At 44.3% G+C, this 19464-nt stretch overlaps 1 protein-coding gene across 1 annotated transcript in view; it reads right to left on the bottom strand.

Moving 5' to 3' along the window:
- The window catches only part of LOC137333407 (Y+L amino acid transporter 2-like), a 54316-nt gene that overhangs the window by 2820 nt on the left and 32032 nt on the right, over positions 1 to 19464 (bottom strand). Inside the window, exons 9-10 of the mRNA XM_067997559.1 lie at positions 2714 to 2810; positions 642 to 791 (exon numbers count right to left, since the gene is read on the bottom strand). Coding sequence (XP_067853660.1) covers positions 642 to 791; positions 2714 to 2810 — 247 coding nt within the window. The remainder of the gene's footprint in view (positions 1 to 641; positions 792 to 2713; positions 2811 to 19464) is intronic.

Below are 19464 nucleotides of genomic sequence, written 5' to 3'. Positions count from 1 at the left end.
ATGCACTTATTTAGCAAGAGTCACTGGGTAGTGTTCAGGAGCAGGAGCCCTGGATGATATTTTCTCCATCCTGCACCAGGGAGTGAAGGCCAATTGTAATGCCCCAAATCTTGCACCAGCTGAGGTTGACTAACTCAGCACAAACCAGAGGTTAAACAGCTTCTGCATCTGCTCTCAAGCTGTGGTTCATTAACATAGGCTAAGTAGTTCGTTCTTCCCTTTTTTTCCAACAATATTATCCCTACCTTTCTCCGGAAGGCATTTACTGCTCACTGGGGTATGGTTCTACTGGTGCCTCACCGTAGTGATATATGTTTCTGCATGCTATCCCACATGGGCATTACAGTCAAGCCTGACAGTGTTCTCATCTGACATCCACACATGCACTTTGCAGCAGAGCTCAGTGGATAGTTAAAATATAAACCAGGAACACTGGTTGATTTTTTTCCTTTCCTAACTCAAGGGTGCAGAGGTCAATTGTACCTATCCGCATTCTGGCTAAGATTAGTGAGCTCAACACAAAACAAGAGATTGAACCTGGGAATATCTTGGTCTGCATAGCTCAGTTATTCAGGATAAATTTGCTGAGCTCTTGGGAGAGCAAAGTTAAGCAGTTTTAGATGAGTGCTTGTAGACCTTACCTTGAAAGGCCTGCGCCTGTTTGGCTCCTTCCAGCGTAGGTAGATTTGCCCAACAACAGCTAGTCCCATAAAGAACCAATGACTGAAGCTGAAGTAGTAAATGAGTTGAAAGATATCCTCTACAATTAGGTAGACCATTGCTACTGCACCCTGCCAGCAATGAACATTATCATTGTCACAGAAATCAGCTTAGTAACTGCTTTGAGCTATCCTTCATTACATTCTTAAAGACGAAAGAAAGTCTGGAGGAGTACTTTTTATTCAAAGAACTCCATGTTGAAAAAAGATACACTTAAAATATTGAGTGAAGCATTTTAAAAATGCCAAATCATTTACCCACCATGTTAGGTCTAGGCCACTCTGCAACATCACCAAGGCAGAGGTAGTTCCTGAGTGCTTCCATGGAAAGGAACGCAGGCTGTGACTTTGGACTAGCCCAAGAGTTGATCTAGATGAGCCCAACCAGAGCAAACCATGATATTGGCTGAGTATGCAGCATATGCAACTGATAGCCAAGGATGGGTGACGGGGGCCAGCTAGTCTAAAGCTCTAGTCTCCACTGTCTTCAATGGAACAGTGCCAGGAATGCACAAGATTTCTACCTGTGTGTCACTGGAGTAACCTGTCAGTAAGGAGTCCCAACTTGATTAAAACTGTGATGGACATTTTCCAAAAAAAAACACTCTGGCCCTGAAATTCCAATCAGGGCCAAGAAAGTCCCGGCAGATCTCAGGCTCTGAAAAATGGGACTGACGCTTGTTCTGCCGGGATCTTTGTGGTGTTCCATACTGCCATTTTCGACAGGGGATGGACAGATATTCGGCCCATGCACCCTCGTCTAAGGGGGAGTGTCTAGGGAATTCCCACTGAAGCTTGCAAAAGGCCACCAAACCTTTACTAGGGAAAAGTAAACGATCCAGGATGGGATCGATTATCTTCCTGAAAAGGCCCACTTCCTCCAACAGGATCAGATGAACAGGAGTAGAGATGTTTCTCCAGGTGCTCCTCTCCGTCGGTGAAGTGGCATGGTGTCGTCGTGACATTTCTCCAGTGGTTCAGGGTGGGCACTGCTGAAGTGGCTATGCAAATGACCGTGTTCCTGGAATTTGGGATGAAATCTCTGGCCTGAGACTACAGTAGGCAGCAATTTCAGGGCCTTTTTTTTTGAGAAACCTTTTTTTTCAATATATAATGGGAGAGTACTTTGAATAAAAAAATACTGCCTACTAAACTTTCCCCTTAAGTGGTGATTGGTCTATCTTTTTTCTAGCATCTTCAAAAATCAATGTGTAAATACATAACGATAAATATATACAATTTAGAAGAACATGTAAATTCATGCAAGTTAAATAGTATTCAGATAAAACTGAAAACTATGTGTAGAATAGCAGTTACATTACAAGGGATTATCTTGTCTCAGGCCTGTGATAAACGCTAAACATTACCCCAATGAACAGTCTAATGCTAGTTCAGGCCAGCATTATCTTTTTTCTTGCCCTTTTAAAATGCAATCCTTGCCAGTGCTTCCCACTTTCCAGTCATGCCATTCTCAAAAGCTAATGCAATAGTTTGTCCCAGATGTCTGACAGTGGTATCGTTGAGTTGGTCCCCAGATGTTCAAGAGTAGCTTATGGTGACCCCTCTGACCACCCCCAAATTTCAATTCTTCATATGAAGCATCTTGGCTTCTGTTCTATTTGTTGTGATGACACAAAAGGCACCAAGGGGTATGCGGAGATAGTGGGAATATGTATTGAGATAGAGGATCAGCCATGATCGTATTGAATGGCGGAGCAGGCTTGAAGGGTCGAATGGCCTAGTCCTGCTCCTATTTTCTATGTTTCTATGGCTGAGATTGAAAAATTTCTGTATTGGGGCATCGTGACAGAATTAACTCTACACATTGTCCTATCTCACAGCACATAAAAAATTATGCTTGCCAATGAAGTTATGAAACACCTTGACTTGTCAGGACTGATATTCTGTAACTACCTCACAATTCAAAGTTTTTCAATGTGATTGCAGTAGGAGGAAAAGGATAGGTGATGACAGTGGTGAGACTGAGTTCTTACATTTACAAGTAGTGCTGGGATTGGTGTGAATCGTGTCCCATGGATCATTGACAGTATGTGAGGGAGCTGACCGTCACGAGCTGCAACAAAGTACAACCTGACAGAACAAAAACAAAACATACGTTAAAGAATAGAAAAAACATTTTTATACTGCCCAGGGTAATGTAATTTCTTCACTCTTAATGCAGTCTACTGATAATTTAAAGATATTTCTACACTAAAACTGTTGGAATTATCCAATGAATTGAATTAAGCAATGTAAATAAGATAATAGAGGGGTAAATTTAGTCCTGCAAATTTAATTATCAGATATTTTGAATTAAGCAACTTTGAATTACAAATAGATTGCATGTGTTTCACAAAATATATACAATAACATGAAGTTTATAGCATCTTTAATGTAGCAAATGTCCCAGAGCACTTCACAAAGGAAAAACAGATGTCGAGCAGTCGTAGAAAAAAGCATGGCTGAATGAAACAGTTTTGAGGAGACTTTTAAAGGAGGGGAGAGAAAAAGGGAGGCAGAGGGGTATAGGGAGGGCGTTCCGCAGAGTAAGCTGTTTTAGCTGAAGGCTCTGCCACCAAAGATTTACTGGAAGTAGCGAGGGGAGGGAATGCACAGGAAGCAGGAAGTGGAAGACCAAATGATAGGGCTGGGGAGGTTGCAGAGGTAGGCAGAGGCAAGATAGTGCAATGATTGGTAAATGAAGATTTGGAACAATGCAATTGGGGACAAGGAGCCATCGGATGTTGGCAAGGACAGGATATTGGTGAGTGGGACTTAGTGCAGAGTTTTGGATGAGTTGGAATTTATTTAGGAGACCAGACAGGAGGATGTTTGGAGAAGTCGAGTGAAGGTAATGAAAGAATGGATAATGGTTTCAGTTTCTGTGAGGGTAAGGTTAGGGCAGAGATGTGCAAAGCTGCAGAGGTGGAATTAAGCCGTTCTGGTGAAAAATAGAATATGGAGTTTGAAGCTCAGCTCAGAGTCGAACGGGATATTGAGGTTGTGTACCTTTTGGTTCAGCTGAGCAAGTAGCCGCAGAGGAAGCTAGAGACAGGGAGAGCAAGAGTATTGAGATTTTGGTGAGAGCCAAACAGGATGGCTCCAATCTTACATCAAGTTACATCGAAACTACAGCACAGAAACAGGCCATTCGGCCCAACTGGTCTATGCTGGAGTTTATGCTCCACACGAGCCTCCTCCCTCCCTACTTCATCTAACCATATCAGGATACCCTTCGATTCCTTTCTCTCTCATGTGCATATCTAGCTTCCCCTCAAATGCATCTATGCTAATTGCCTCAACTACTCCTTGTGGTGGCGCGTTCCACATTCTTACCACTCTTTGGGTAAAGAAGTTTCTCCTGAATTTCCTATTGGATTTATTAGTGACCATTTTATATTTATGACCTCTAGTTTTGGACTGCCCCACAAGTGGAAACATTTTCTCTACGTTTACTCCATCAAACCCCATCATTATCTTAAAGACCTCTATCAGGTCACCCCTCAGCCTTCTCTTTTCTAGAGATAAGAGCCCAAGCCTGTTCAGCCTTTCCTGAATAGGATATCCTCTCAGTTCTGGGATCATCCTTGTGAATCTTTTTTGCACCTTCTCCAATGCCTCGACATCCTTTCTATAATTTTGTTTTTATTATTCGAACTTAGGGGAGTGAAAAGAGGTAGGGAAAGGAGAAAAAGGATTGGAGTTTTTGCAGTGTGCACATCCTTTCTTACCTAATATGTGAGAAGCCCAAGAAGAGAGGAATCACTGCTAGATCTAGTAATGGGAAATAAGAGAAGTAAGTGTAGGGGACATAGTCTCGGGATAAGTGGTTGGACATTTAGGACTGGGACGTCGCTGGCGAGGCCGGCATTTATTGCCCATCTATAATTGCCCTCGAGAAGGTGAGCCGCCTAGCTGTAGACTCTCCAGCCAGGGAAAACATCCTCTCAATATCTACCCTGTCAAGCCCTCTTAGAATCTTATATGTTTCAATGAGATCTCCTTTCATTCTTCTAAACTTCAGAGAGTATAGGCTCAATCTACTCAATCTTTCCTCATAGGACAACCTTTGCATCCCAGGAATCAATCTAGTGAACCTTTATTGCACTGCCTCTAAGACAAGTATATCCTTCCTTAGGTAAGGAGACAAAAACTGCACACAGTTCTCCAGGTGTGGTCTCACCAAAACCCTGTACAATTGCAGCAAGACTTCCTTACTGTTGTACTCAAACCCCCTTGCATTAAAGGCCAACATACCATTTGCCTTCCTAATTGCTTGCTGTACCTGCATGTTAACTTTCTGTGTTTCGTGTACAAGGACACCTAAATTCCTCTGAACACCAACATTTAATAGTTTCTCACCATTTAAAAAATGTTCTGTTTTTCTATTTTTCCTACCAAAGTGACTAACCTCACATTTCCCCACATTATCCTCCACATTATCCTCCACCTTCTTGCCCACTCACTTAACCTGTCTATATCCCTTTGCAGCCTCTTTGCGTCCTCCTCACAGCTTACTTTCCCACCGAGCTTTGTATCGTCAGCCAACTTGGATACATTACACTCAGTCCCTTCATCTAAGTCACTAATATAGATTGTAAACAGCTCAGGCCCAAGCACCAATCCCTGTGGCACTCCACTAGTTACAACCCGCCAACCCGAAAATGACCCATTTATTCCTACTCTCTGTTTTCTGTCCTCAATCCATGCTAATATATTACCCCCAATCCCATGAGCCCTAATCTTGTGTAACTTCCTCTTTTGTGGCATCTTACCGAATGCCTTTTGAAAATCCAAATACACTACATCTACTGGTTACCCCTTATCTACCCTGCTAGTTACACCCTCAAACATGATTTTGACTCTGCCTAATCATATTATGATTTTCTAAGTACCCCGTTACTACAATAGATTCTAGCATTTTCCCTACTACTCATGTTAGGCTAACTGGCCCATATTTCCCTGTTTTCTCTCTCCCTCCTTTCTTGAATAGCAGGTTTACATGTGTTACCTTCCAATCCATGGGGACTGTGAAGACAGATACATAATATTTGTTTAATATCTCTGCCATTTCCTTATTCCCCATTATAATGTCTCCTGTCTCTGCCTCTAAGGGACTCACGTTTACTTTCACTACTGTCTTCCTTTTCATATACTTGTAGAAGATCTTACAATCTGTTTTTATATTTCTTGCTAGTTTAATCTCATATTCAATTTTCTCCCTCTTTATCAATTTCTTGATGTGGAGATGCCGGTGATGGACTGGGGTTGACAATTGTAAACAATTTTACAACACCAAGTTATAGTCCAGCAATTTTATTTTAAATTCACAAGCTTTCGGAGGCTTCCTCCTTCCTCAGGTGAACGTTGTTGGAAATGAAATCCTCGAAATGAAATCGCATTTATAATTCACAGAACAATGCTTGGTGATGACAGACAGTTTTTTCAACTGCCCGTTGCCAAGGCAATCAGTGTGCAGGCAGACAGGTGTTACCTGCAAGATCTCCGAATATACAAATCACCAAAAAAAAAACAGAGATAGAGAGGTAGAAACATAGAAAAGACAGCAACTGACCCGTTATATTAAAAACAGATAACATTTGTTCGCTGGTGGGGTAACGTGTAGCGTGACATGAACCCAAGATCCCGGTTGAGGCCGTCCTCATGGGTGCGGAACTTGGCTATCAATTTCTGCTCGACGATTTTGCGTTGTCGTGTGTCTCGAAGGCCGCCTTGGAGTACGCTTACCCGAAGGTCGGTGGCTGAATGTCCTTGACTGCTGAAGTGTTCCGGGGAACACTTCAGCAGTCAAGGACATTCAGCCACCGACCTTCGGGTAAGCGTACTCCAAGGCGGCCTTCGAGACACACGACAACGCAAAATCGTCGAGCAGAAATTGATAGCCAAGTTCCGCACCCATGAGGACGGCCTCAACCGGGATCTTGGGTTCATGTCACGCTACACGTTACCCCACCAGCGAACAAATGTTATCTGTTTTTAATATAACGGGTCAGTTGCTGTCTTTTCTGTTTCTACCTCTCTATCTCTGTTTTTTTTTTTTTTTTTTTGGTGATTTGTATATTCGGAGATCTTGCAGGTAACACCTGTCTGCCTGCACACTGATTGCCTTGGCAACGGGCAGTTGAAAAAACTGTCTGTAATCACCAAGCATTGTTCTGTGAATTATAAATGCGATTTCATTTCGAGGATTTCATTTCCAACAACGTTCACCTGAGGAAGGAGGAAGCCTCCGAAAGCTTGTGAATTTAAAATAAAATTGCTGGACTATAACTTGGTGTTGTAAAATTGTTTACAATTATCAATTTCTTGGTTGTCCTTTGCTGATTTCTAAAACCCTCCCAATCCTCAGGCTTGCTACTCTTTTTGGCAACATTTAAGCCTCTTTTAACCTAATACTATCCTTAACTTCTCTAGTTAGCCATGGTTGGATCATGTTTCCTGTGGAGTTTTTATTCCTCAAGGGTAAGTATATTCGTTGGGAATTATGAATTATTTCTTTAACTGTTCACCATTGCTTATCTACCTTCATATCTTTTAATCTAATTTCCCAATCTACCTTAGCCAACTTGCCCCTCATACCTACATAATTGGCTTTGTTTAAATTTAAGACCCTAGTTTTGGACTTAACTACATCACTCGCAAACTCAACTGTTCCAACATAGCCGACGCATCTCTAATAGTGGCTTCTCCTTCCACCCCGCATGAACACCTTGGAAATAACCCAATATTCTATCCTACAGTCTCCTCCTTTTCCTCATTTACATGTTGCTCCTCAGCATCATTATCTATAGACATGGCCGCAGCTTCCACATGTTGATGACACCCAACTCTACTTCTCCACTCTTGCGTCCACGGCCATCACTACTAGCAGATTGTAGGTCCGACATCAAGTCATAGATGAGCCAGGTGTCAGCTATGGCTCAATGGCGGCACTCTCACCTCCGGTCAAGCCCCACTCTCCGAAACAGCAAAGGGATACTGCTGCTGCCACTGAAGGAATGGTTGGTTAGAAATGCTACACAGCAAAACAAACAGACAATGTTTGTGTGTAATCCAGCATTTAACCAAATCAACTTAGAAATAAATGTGATCCTGTTACTTTAAATGTGATTTTATTACTTTACCATCTTCAAACATGGCCAATTTAGTTCACTGAAGGATGTGGGGCTATAGGCTTAAGCATCAGAGACGAAAGATGGTGATCCAAGTGAACTAATTTTCCATGGTTTTATGTTGAAGCACAAACTTTCACCTCATACTATTGGTTGGAAAGTGACTTCAAATACATGTATTTAATTGTGAGTGGGTGACTGATGATCCGTGCTGATGTCTTTTTTTGCACAATGGGCCATGACACATTACTGCTGAGCTGCATTATAGATGGTTTCCATCCAGTAGTGATAGCTGAGGATTGGGGCTAGCAGGTTGGTTATTAGTAATTAGAAAGTTGAAGGTTTGAGGTGCTTGCAGCCTTTATGGACAAAAGCAGGGCTGCAGGGTGGATGAGCAAACTGACCGTGGCACCATGGCACAGGAAGCCATTCAAGCGGGGGGAGTTAGTAGGAATGTAGTGGTAGTAGGGGACAGTATAGTCAGGGAGATAGACACAGTTCTCTGCTGCCGAGAGCGAGAATCCAGAAGGCTTTGTTGCCTGCCCGGTGCCAGGGTTCGGGACATCTGCTCTGGGCTGGAGAGGAACTTGCAGTGGGAGGGGGAGGATCCGGTTGTTGTGGTCCACGTAGGTACCAACGACATAGGTACGACGAGGGAAGAGGTTCTGCTTAGGGAGTATGAGCAGCTAGGAGCTAAATTAAAATGCAGAACTTCAAAGTTAATAATCTCTGGATTATTACCTGAGCCACGAGCAAATTGGCATAGGGTAAATAAGATTAGAGAGTTAAATTCGTGGCTCAAAGATTGGTGTGAGAGAAATGGATTTCGATTCAGGGGCACTGACACCAGTACTGGGCAAAATGGGAGCTGCACCATTGGGATGGCCTTCATCTGAACTGTGCTGGGGCCAGTGTTCTGGCGAATCGTGTAACTAGGGCGGTAGAAAAGGCTTTAAACTAAATAATGGGGGCGAGGGATCAAGTAAGGGAAGATGTGATAAATTAAAAAAAGAAAACAAGGCAAGAGAGCAAGGTAGCAAAAGGGAAATAATAATCAGAGAGTGGCAAGAAGGGACAGGGCATGCAAACTTAAGAGTGGGCCAGCAGATAAGACTAGAGGTTGCAAAAATAGTAAAAAGACAGCACTAAAGGCTTTGTATCTGAATGCGCGTAGCATTTGTAACAAAATAGATGAATTGATAGCTCAATAGAAATAAATATGTACGATCTGATAGTCAAATCAGAGACATGGCTGCAAGATGACAAAGGCTGGAACCTGAATATTCAAGGGTACTTGACATTTCGGAAGGACAGGAAGCTGGGAAAAGGTGAAGGGGTAGCTCTGTTAATTAAGGATGAGTATAATAGAGAGAAATGGCCTTAGTTCTAAAGACCAAGATGTAGAATCAGTTTGGGTAGAGATAAGAAAGAGTAAAGGCAAGAAGTCACTTGTGGGTGTAGTTTATAGGCCCCTTAACAGTAACCACACTGTAGGACAGGGTATACAGGAAGAAATAATGGGGGCTTGTGAGAAAGGAACAGCGATAATCATGGACGATTTTAATCTATATATAGATTGGAAGAATCTGATTGGCAAAGGTAGCTTGGAAGATGAATTCATAGAGTGCTTTCAGGACAGTTTCTTAGAGCAGCACGTTCTAGAGCCAACCAGAGAGCAGGCTATTCTAGATCTGGTAATGTGTAATGAGACAGGATTAATTAATGACCTCATTGTAAAGGAGCCTCTAGGTAGCAGTGATCACAATATGATTGAATTTCGCATTCAGTTTGAGGGAGAGAAGAATAAGTCTACGACTAGTGTTTTAAATAAGGGCAATTATGAAGACAGAGCTAGCTAAAGAGAACTGGGAACTTAGGTTAAGGGATATGTCAGTAGAGATGCAGTGGCAGACATTTAATGAGATATTTCATAACACTCAGCAAAGATACATTCCAGTGAGAAAGAAAGACTCTAGGGGAAGGACTTACCATCCGTGGCTAACTACGGAAGTTAAAGATAGTATCAAATTGAAAGAAAAAGCATACAATTCCGCAAAGATTAGTGGCAGGTAAGAAGATTGGTCAGAATATAAAAAGCAGCAAAGAATGACTAAAAGAATAATGAGGGAGAAATTAGAATACAAGAGAAAGCTAGCTAGAAATATAAAAACAGATAGTAAGAGTTTCTACAGGTATTTAAAAAGGAAAAGAGTAAGTGAAGTGAGTGTTGGTCCTCTAGAGAGTAATGTGGGGAATTAATAATGGAGAATAAGGAAATGGTGGATGAATTGAACAGATATTTTGCATCCTTCTTCACTGTAGAGGATACAAATAACATGCCAGAAATAATTGTGAATCAAGAGGTGAAAGGGAGGGAGGAACTTAAAACATTTACAATCACCAGGGAAAGGGTTTTGAAAAAATTATTAGAACTAAAAGCTGACAAGTCCCCAGGTCCTGACAGACTTCATCCTAGGGCAATTAGGGATGGGCAATAAATGCTGGCCTTGTCAACGACGCCCACATCCGATGAACGAATAAAAAAAAGAAGTGGCTGCAGAGATAGTAGATGCATTGGTATTAATTTTCCAAAATTCCCTAGATTTTGGAAGGGTCCCATCAGATTGGAAAACAGCGAATGTAACTCCTCTATTCAAGAGAGGGAGACAGAAAGCAGGAAACTACAGGCCAGTTAGCTTAACATCTGTCATAGGGAAAATGCTAGAATCTATTATTAAGGAGGTTATAGTAGGGCACTTAAAAAAGCTCAATGCAATTAGGCAGAGTCAACACTGCTTGTGAAATGGAAATCGTGCTTGACTAATTTATTAGAGTTCTTTGAGGAAGTAACAAGCAACATGGATAAAGGGGATCCTGTGGATGCGATGTACTTGGATTTCCAGAAGGCTTTTGACAAGGTGCCACATCAAAGGCTACTACACAAAATAAGAGCTCGTGGTGTCGGGAGTAACATATTAGCAAGGATAAAGGATTGGTTAGCTAACAGGAAACAGAGAGTAGGCATAAATGGATCATTTTCAGGTTGGCAAGATGTAATGAGTGGAGTGCCATAGGGTACAGTGCTGGGGCCTCAGCTATTTACAATCTATATCAATGACTTGGATGAAGGGACCAAATGTATGGTTGCTAAATTTGCTGATGACACAAAGGTAGGTCGGAAAGTAAGTTGTGAAGAGGACATAAGGAGTCTGCAAAGGGATATAGATAGGTTAAGTTAGTGGACAAAAATTTGGCAGATGGAGTATTATGTGGGAAAATGTGAATGTATCCACTTTGGCAGGAGGAATAGAAAAGCAGAACATTATTTAAATGGAGAGAGATTGCAGAACTCTGAGGTACAGAGGGATCTGGGTATCCTGGTACATGAACCACAAAAAGTTAGTATGCAGGTACAGCAAGTGATTAGGAAGGCAAATGGAACGTTGTCATTTATTGCAAGGGGAATGGAATATAAAAGTAGAGATGTTTTGCTACAGTTGTACAGGACATTGGTGAAACCACATCTAGAATACTGCGTGCATTTAAGAAAGGACATAATTGCTTTGGAGGCAGTTCGGAGAAGGTTCACTCGACTAATTCCTGGGATAAGGGGGTTATCTTATGAGGAAAGGTTGGACAAGTTGGGCCTGTATACACTGGAGTTTAGAAGAATGAGAGGTGATCTTATTGAAACATAAGATCCTGAGGGGACTAGAAGGGGTAAATGCTGAGAGGATGTTTCCCCTTGTGGGAGAGACTAGAACAAGGAGATACAGTTTAAAAATAAGGGGTCTCCCATTTAAGACGGAGATGAGAAGAAATTTTTTCTCTCAGAGGGTCGTGAGTCTGTGGAACTCCCTTCCCCAGAGAGCGGTGGAGGCAGGGTCAATGAATATTTTTAAGGCTGAGTTAGACAGATTCCTGATTAACAAGGGAGTCAAAGATTATAGTAGGTAGACAGGAAAGTAGGGTTGAGGTCACAATCAGATCAGCCATGATCTTATCAAATGGCAGAGCAGGCTCGAGGGGCCGAATTGCCTACTCCTGCTCTTAATTCGTGTGTACGTATGTCTCTGTTGGACATGTTGGAGCGTTAAGGGTTAATAATCGAATTAACCTGTATAACTACAAATGGTCATCGAAGCAACAGGCTTTCTAAGACAAACAGGAAAGCAGAAGGGAACTGGGAGAAAAAAGGATGGATTATATGGCAATTTTCAATGGTCTGATAACGATCTATAAGGGATACCTATGCAAAGATATAGGGGACGATTTTAATGAGGTGGCAGGATGGCAGCGGGGGTCGGTCGATGTGAATAATAAAAACTTACTGTTCCCCACACGATCGCGACTTAATTGGTGGCCATTAATCTTGTTCCAATTTGAAGTCCGAAAGCTGCGCAGTGGGCGGACTGTGCACCCGCATGACAGGCTGTCAGCTGCAGCGTCTAGATTCAAAGGGTCATTGCGCCAATGGATTTTAGTGGAGCAAGGAACAAGAAGACACAATGGAGCAGCACAGGGGCAAGGCTGCTCCAAGATTCAGCAATGCCTCACTTGAGGTGCTGTTAGCCGTGGTGAGGAGGAGGAGGGAACTATTTTACCCGGCCGACAGGAGGAAGCGCCCTGTCTCTGCCACCAAGCCGGCCTGGCTCGAGGTGGGAGAGGAGGTCACCAGCAGGAGCAACACATCTCGCACTTGGGTCCAGTGTAGGAAGCGTTTCAATGACCTAACTAGGTCAGCAAAAGTGAGTACACTTACTGATTCTCCTGCATTCTGTGTTGCACATCACCACCCCACCCCCCTCACATCATTCTGCACTGCCAACACTACTCCATCACATCACTCCTCACACCCACTTAAAGCTCATCCTCAACTTACCTTCACTTCCTCACCTCCTCATTTGTGACCCCCACCACTACCACTCACCCCAATCCTGATCCAATGTGATGTCTCTGTCTGACACTCACCCTCTGACGCACCTCTTTCATGGTCAGCCTCACCCAAAGCAATGCATTCATCGGCTGGCCACGTCACCATCACTCACTCACACATCTTTACTTTCTCCCCTTCTAGAAGAGAGCGCAAAATGCACGAGGGGTGCCACGACAAATAGTGGTCCTCATGAAGGTGGAGGAGGAGGCCCTGGAGATCAGCTGCACCCTCGAGTACCTGTCCGTCAGGGATGTCGAGACTGGCACCCCACAAATGTCTGGTGATGCAACTTTAATATTCATCACAAGCAACATGAATTGATGTTAACAATGATTGGCATGTTGAACACCTCAGTGTGCTCATCACAACATGACACATCTGTGATGATGCTTAATATTGTCTTCTGTTCTCTTACAGGCCCTTGAACAACCGCAGTGATGGGAGAGGGCGATTCCTCACAGGAGCTCCCGGCCTCTGAGGGTGCACTGTCACATCTTAGTGAGCCATCCACCAGCGCAAATACTCACACCTCGGTGGGTCCTAGTAGTCAGTTAGTTGGGTTGGCACCTGGTGAGTCACCACACACAAGGGAGCACGAGCAGACACTGGTGGCAGGGGCAGCTGTGGAGAGTCCGCGTTGGTGGGCCCACTCCCCTCCAGGCTCTGCTCAGCTGGACACAGATGCTGAACCCCGGGGGCCATCCTTTAAAAGAAGAATGATCGAGAGACAGCAGCACATTTGCGGAGTACTGGAACAAGTACCATGCACGCTCTCCACCATAGCGCAGAGGATGGAGGAGTCCAACTCCTGCATTAGTGGAATGGTGGCACAGATATGTGAGGGAATCTCAGAGATAGTGTCACAGGTAAGTGTGGGAATGTCTGCGATGGAGAGAAGGCCAGCCTCCATTGAGCTTCAAGCATGGCTCAAAAATGAGTCCATTCAGGCCCTGACAACGGCTGATCGGACTCACGGTGAACAACATTCTGCACCTTAAACAGACAGACAGAAACTTTACAACTGGGCTTCCAAGGCATCATACATGTCCTCCAAACTGTTCTCCAGCAGGGTGGTAGGAGTGATGTAGGCCTGGTCCAGGAGAGGGATGATAGTGAAAGTGGACATGGAAGTGGGGACACCACTCAAAGCGCTCTCATGACTCACCCGTTGCCCTCCTCTCAACCAGTACCCACAATGCTGCCTCCTCTCCAGGTGGCCGAGGTGTGAGTATCTGCGCTGGTGGATGGCTCACTAAGATGTGACGGTGCTCCCTCAGAGGCCGGGAACTCCTCTAAGGAATCGCCCTCTCCCTGTCACTGCGATCGCTGAAGGGCCTGTAAGAGAATAGAAGGCAATATTAATCATCATCATGGATGTATCATGTTGTGATGAGCATACTGAGGTGTTCAACATGCCAATCATTGTTAACATCAATTGATGTTGTGTGTGATGAATATTAAAGTTGTGTCACCAGACGTTTGTGGGGTGCCAGTCTCGGCGTCCCTGACGGACAGGTGCTCGAGGGTGCGGCTGATCTCCAAGGCCTCCTCCTCCGCCTCTATGAGGACCACTATTTGTTTTTTTTTATTCGTTCATGGGATGTGGACGTCACTGGCAAGGCCAGCATTTTTTGCCCATCCCTAATTGCCCTTGAGAAGGTGGTTAGAATTAAGGAATAATAATGGAGCTATTACGCTACTGGGTGTATATTATAGGCCACCAAATAGTGGGAAGGAGATAGAGGAGCAAATTTGCAGGCAAATTACAGAAAGATGCAAGAACTATGGAGTAGTGATAATGGGGGACTTCAATTATCCCAATATAGACTGGTACAGGAACAGTGTAAAGGGAAAAGAGGGGGAGGAATTCCTGAAATGTGTTCAAGAGAACTTTCTGGAACAGTGTGTTTCCAGCCCAACCAGAAAGGAAACAGTGCTGGATCTAGTTCAGGGGTATGAAGTGGGGCAGGTGGAGCATGTTTCAGTGGGGGAGCATTTAGGGAACAGTAATCATAATATCATTAGATTTAGAATAGTTATGGAAAAGGAAAAGGAACAATCAAATGTGAAAATGCTTAACTGAAGGAGGGCAAATTTCAGTGAGTTAAAAAGGGATCTTGCCCAGGTAGATTGGAATCAAAATTTGGTGGGCAAAACAATAATTGAACAATGGGAGGCTTCAAGGAGGAGTTTGTTCGGATACAGAGTAGACACATTCCTTCGAGGGGAAAAGGAAGGGCGTCCAAAGCTAAAGCTCCATGGATGACTAAAGATATAGAAATTAAGATGAAAGAGAAAAAGGAAGCGTATGAAGAATGTAAGGTTCATAATACAATAGAGAACCAGGCTGAATACAGAAAGTACGGAGGTGATCTAAAAAAGGGAATAAGAGGGGCAAAGAGAGAATATGAGAATTGATTAATGGGTAACATAAAAGGGAGCCCAAAAGTCTTTTATAATATATAAATAGTAAAAGGGTAGTCAAAGGGTGGGATCGATTAGAGACAAAAAAGGAGAACTTCTTGTGGAGGCAGAGAGCATGGCTGAGGTACTAAATGAATACTTCGCATCCGTCTTCACTAGAGAAGAGGATGCTGCCATTGTAGCAGTAAAGAAGGAGGCAGTAGCAATGTTGGATACGACAAAAATAGATAAAGAGGAGGTACTTAAAAGATTGGCAGTACACAAAGTAGAAAAGTCACCCTGTTGAGAAGGGAGGCATCCTGGGTTACTGAGGGAAGTAAGGGTGGAAATTGCAGAGACTCTGGCTACAATCTTCCAATCCTCCTTAGATACGGGGACAGTGTCGGAGGACTGGAGGATTGCAAATGTTACATCCCTGTTCAAAAAAAGGGAGAGGGATAAACCCGGCAAATACAGGTCAGTCAGCCTAGCGTCAGTGGTGGAGTTACTTTTAGAGACATTAATCTGGGACAAAATAAATTGGCACTTGGAAAGGTATGGGCCAATAAATGAAAGTCAGTACGGATTTGTTAAAAGAAAATCGTGTTTGACTAACTTGATTGAGTTCTTTGATGAAGTAACGGAGAGGGTTGATGAGGGTAGTGTGGTTGATGTTGTATATGTGGACTTTCAAAAGGCATTTGATAAAGTACCACATAATAGACTTGTTAGTAAAATTAAAGCCCATGGGATTAAAGGGACAGTGGCAATGTGGATACAAAATTGGCTAAGGGACAGAAAGCAGAGAGTAGTGGTGAACGATTGTTTTTCAGATTGGAGGGAAGTATACAGTGGTGTTACCCAGGCATCAGTATTAGGACCAATGCTCTTTTTGATATATATTAATGACCTGGACTTGGGTATAGAGGGTATAATTTCAAAGTTTGCAGATGATACGAAACTCGGAAATGTAGAAAACAGTGTGGAGAATAGTAACAGACTTCAAGAGGACATACAGATTGGTAAAAGGGGCAGACACATGGCAAATGAAATTTAACACAGAGAAGTGTGAAGTGGTAGGAAGAATAAGGAGAGGCAATATAAACAAAATGGTACAATTTTAAAGGGGGTGCAGGAACAGAGAGACCTGGGGATATATGTACACAAATCTTTGAAGGTGGTAGGACAAGTTGAGAAGGTTGTTAAAAATGCATATGGGATCCTGGGCTTTATTAATAGATGTAAACAATTTTACAACACCAAGTTATAGTCCAGCAATTTTATTTTAAATTCACAAGCTTTCGGAGGCTTCCTCCTTCTTCAGGTGAACGATGTGAAAATGAAATCCTCGAAATGAAATCGCATTTATAATTCACAGAACAATGCTTGGTGATTACAGACAGTTTTTTCAACTGCCCGTTGCCAAGGCAATCAGTGTGCAGACAGACAGGTGTTACCTGACACTGATTGCCTTGGCAACGGGCAGTTGAAAAAACTGTCTGTACTCACCAAGCATTGTTCTGTGAATTATAAATGCGATTTCATTTCGAGGATTTCATTTTCACATCGTTCACCTGACGAAGGAGGAAGCCTCCGAAAGCTTGTGAATTTAAAATAAAATTGCTGGACTATAACTTGGTGTTGTAAAATTGTTTACAATTGTCAACCCCAGTCCATCACCGGCATCTCCACATCATGACTACCATCGACACCACAAACTGCCGGCTCACAGTGGAAAGGATATCCAAGAAGATCGCGCATTTAGACACAGACATCAAGTTTTTACAGAGCTGCAAGAAAGCAGACAAGATCCCGAAAGGACTCCAGATCACGAACCCACTCAGGTCCACATACAACTCGGATTACGCTGAGAGACTCTGCCGCCGTACCTCTCGCACACTCCGCAACCATCTCATACACCAACTCTACAGCAGACGCCACAACCTCGAAACCAAGATAGAGTCCATACTCTCAACCTGTACTCAGGACACAGCAGACCAGCTACGTTATACCGCCAAACAGACGAGGCAATGGAACTACGCTGCCTACATGAAAACCAAGAGCAGGAAGCTTGAGAAACTCGGCATCACCACCAGCATCGACCAAGCTTCCCCTGGTATCACGGTTGCAACCACAGGGAAGTCTATTGTCAATTTGTCCGACCACACCCTTCAACCAGACGAAATCGAAGTTCTCAGCCGAGGGCTCAATTTCTGCCCCACTACCAAAATGGACCCCACTAGTCTCGCGGCGGACACAGAGGAATTCATCAGGAGAATGAGGCTCCGGGAATTCTACCACAAACCCCAAGATTTCAGCAGCGAACCCAATGAGACAATCGACGATCCGGAACAGCAGACAGAGGGATCCGCGGTACAGCAACCGAAGAGGAAAGAGTCAAACTGGACTCCTCCGGAGGGTCGCTGGCCTCAGCTGGACATGTATGCTCAAGCTGTCAGGAAATGCGTCAATGCCAGATTCATCAGCCGCACTCAGAAGACAGTCCAGAATGTCACCCGAGCACAACGCAACGCCATCAACGCTCTCAAGACCAACCGCAACATCGTCATCAAACCAGCGGACAAAGGAGGAGCCATAGTCATACAGAACAGAACGGACTATTGCAAAGAAGCATACCGACAACTGGACAACCAGGAACACTACAGACGGTTACCCGCAGATCCGACCAAAGAACACACCCACCAGCTCAACAAACTGATCAAGACCTTCGATCCAGACCTTCAAAGCATCCTACGCACTCTCATCCCACGTACTCCCCGCGTGGGAGACTTCTACTGCCTCCCAAAGATACACAAAGCCAACACACCCGGACGTCCTATCGTATCAGGCAACGGAACCCTGTGTGAGAACCTCTCTGGATACATCGAGGGTATCCTGAAACCCATCGTACAGGGAACCCCCAGGTTCTGTCGCGACACTACAGACTTCCTACAAAAACTCAGTACCCACGGACCAGTTGAACCAGGGACACTTCTCACCACGATGGACGTCTCGGCACTATACACCAGTATCCCCCACGATGACGGCATCGCTGCGACAGCATCAATACTCAACACCAACAACAGCCAATCTCCGGAAGCCATCCTACAACTCATCCGCTTCATCCTGGATCACAATGTCTTCACCTTCGATAACCAGTTCTTTACCCAAACACACGGAACAGCCATGGGGACCAAATTCGCACCCCAATACGCCAACATTTTCATGCACAAGTTCGAGCAGGACTTCTTCACTGCACAAGACCTCCAACCAACACTATACACCAGATACATCGACGACATTTTCTTTCTATGGACCCACGGCAAGGAATCACTAAAGAGACTACACGATAACATCAACAAGTTCCATCCCACCATCAAGCTCACCATGGACTACTCCTCAGAATCAGTTTCTTTCTTGGACACACGAATCTCCATCAAAGACGGGCACCTCAGCACCTCACTCTACCGCAAGCCCACGGACAACCTCACGATGCTCCACTTTTCCAGCTTCCCCCTAACCACGTCAAAGAGGCCATCCCCTATGGACAGGCCCTGCGAATACACAGGGTCTGCTCAGATGAGGAGGAACGCGATGGACACCTACAGACGCTGAAAGACGCCCTAGTAAGAACGGGATATGATGCTCGACTCATCGATCGACAGTTCCGACGGGCCACAGCAAAAAATTGCATAGACCTCCTCAGGAGACTAACACGGGACGCAACCAACAGAGTACCCTTTGTCGTCCAGTACTTCCCCGGAGCGGAGAAACTACGCCATGTTCTCCGCAGCCTTCAACATGTCATCAATGAGGACAAACACCTCGCTATGGCCATCCCCACACCTCCACTACTCGCCTTTAAACAGCCACCCAACCTCAAACAGACCATCGTTCGCAGCAAATTACCTAGCTTTCAAGAGAACAGCGTCCACGACACCACACAACCCTGCCACGGTAACCTCTGCAAGACATGCCAGATCATCGACACAGATACCACCATCACACGAGAGGACACCACCCACCAGGTGCATGGTTCATACTCCTGTGACTCGGCCAACGTTGTCTACCTCATACGTTGCAGGAAAGGATGCCCCAGAGCATGGTACATTGGCGAGACCATGCAGACGCTGCGACAACGGATGAACGGACACCGCGCAACAATCGCCAAACAGGAGGGTTCCCTCCCAGTCGGGGAACACTTCAGCAGTCATGGACATTCATCCACCGACCTTCGGGTAAGCGTACTCCAAGGCGGCCTTCGAGACACACG

The sequence above is a fragment of the Heptranchias perlo genome, chromosome 16 (assembly GCF_035084215.1).
Source record: "Heptranchias perlo isolate sHepPer1 chromosome 16, sHepPer1.hap1, whole genome shotgun sequence".
Taxonomy (NCBI): Eukaryota; Metazoa; Chordata; class Chondrichthyes; order Hexanchiformes; family Hexanchidae; genus Heptranchias; species Heptranchias perlo.
The sequence above is the reverse complement of the archived record's forward strand: the minus strand, read 5'-3'. Positions and strand labels throughout refer to the sequence as shown.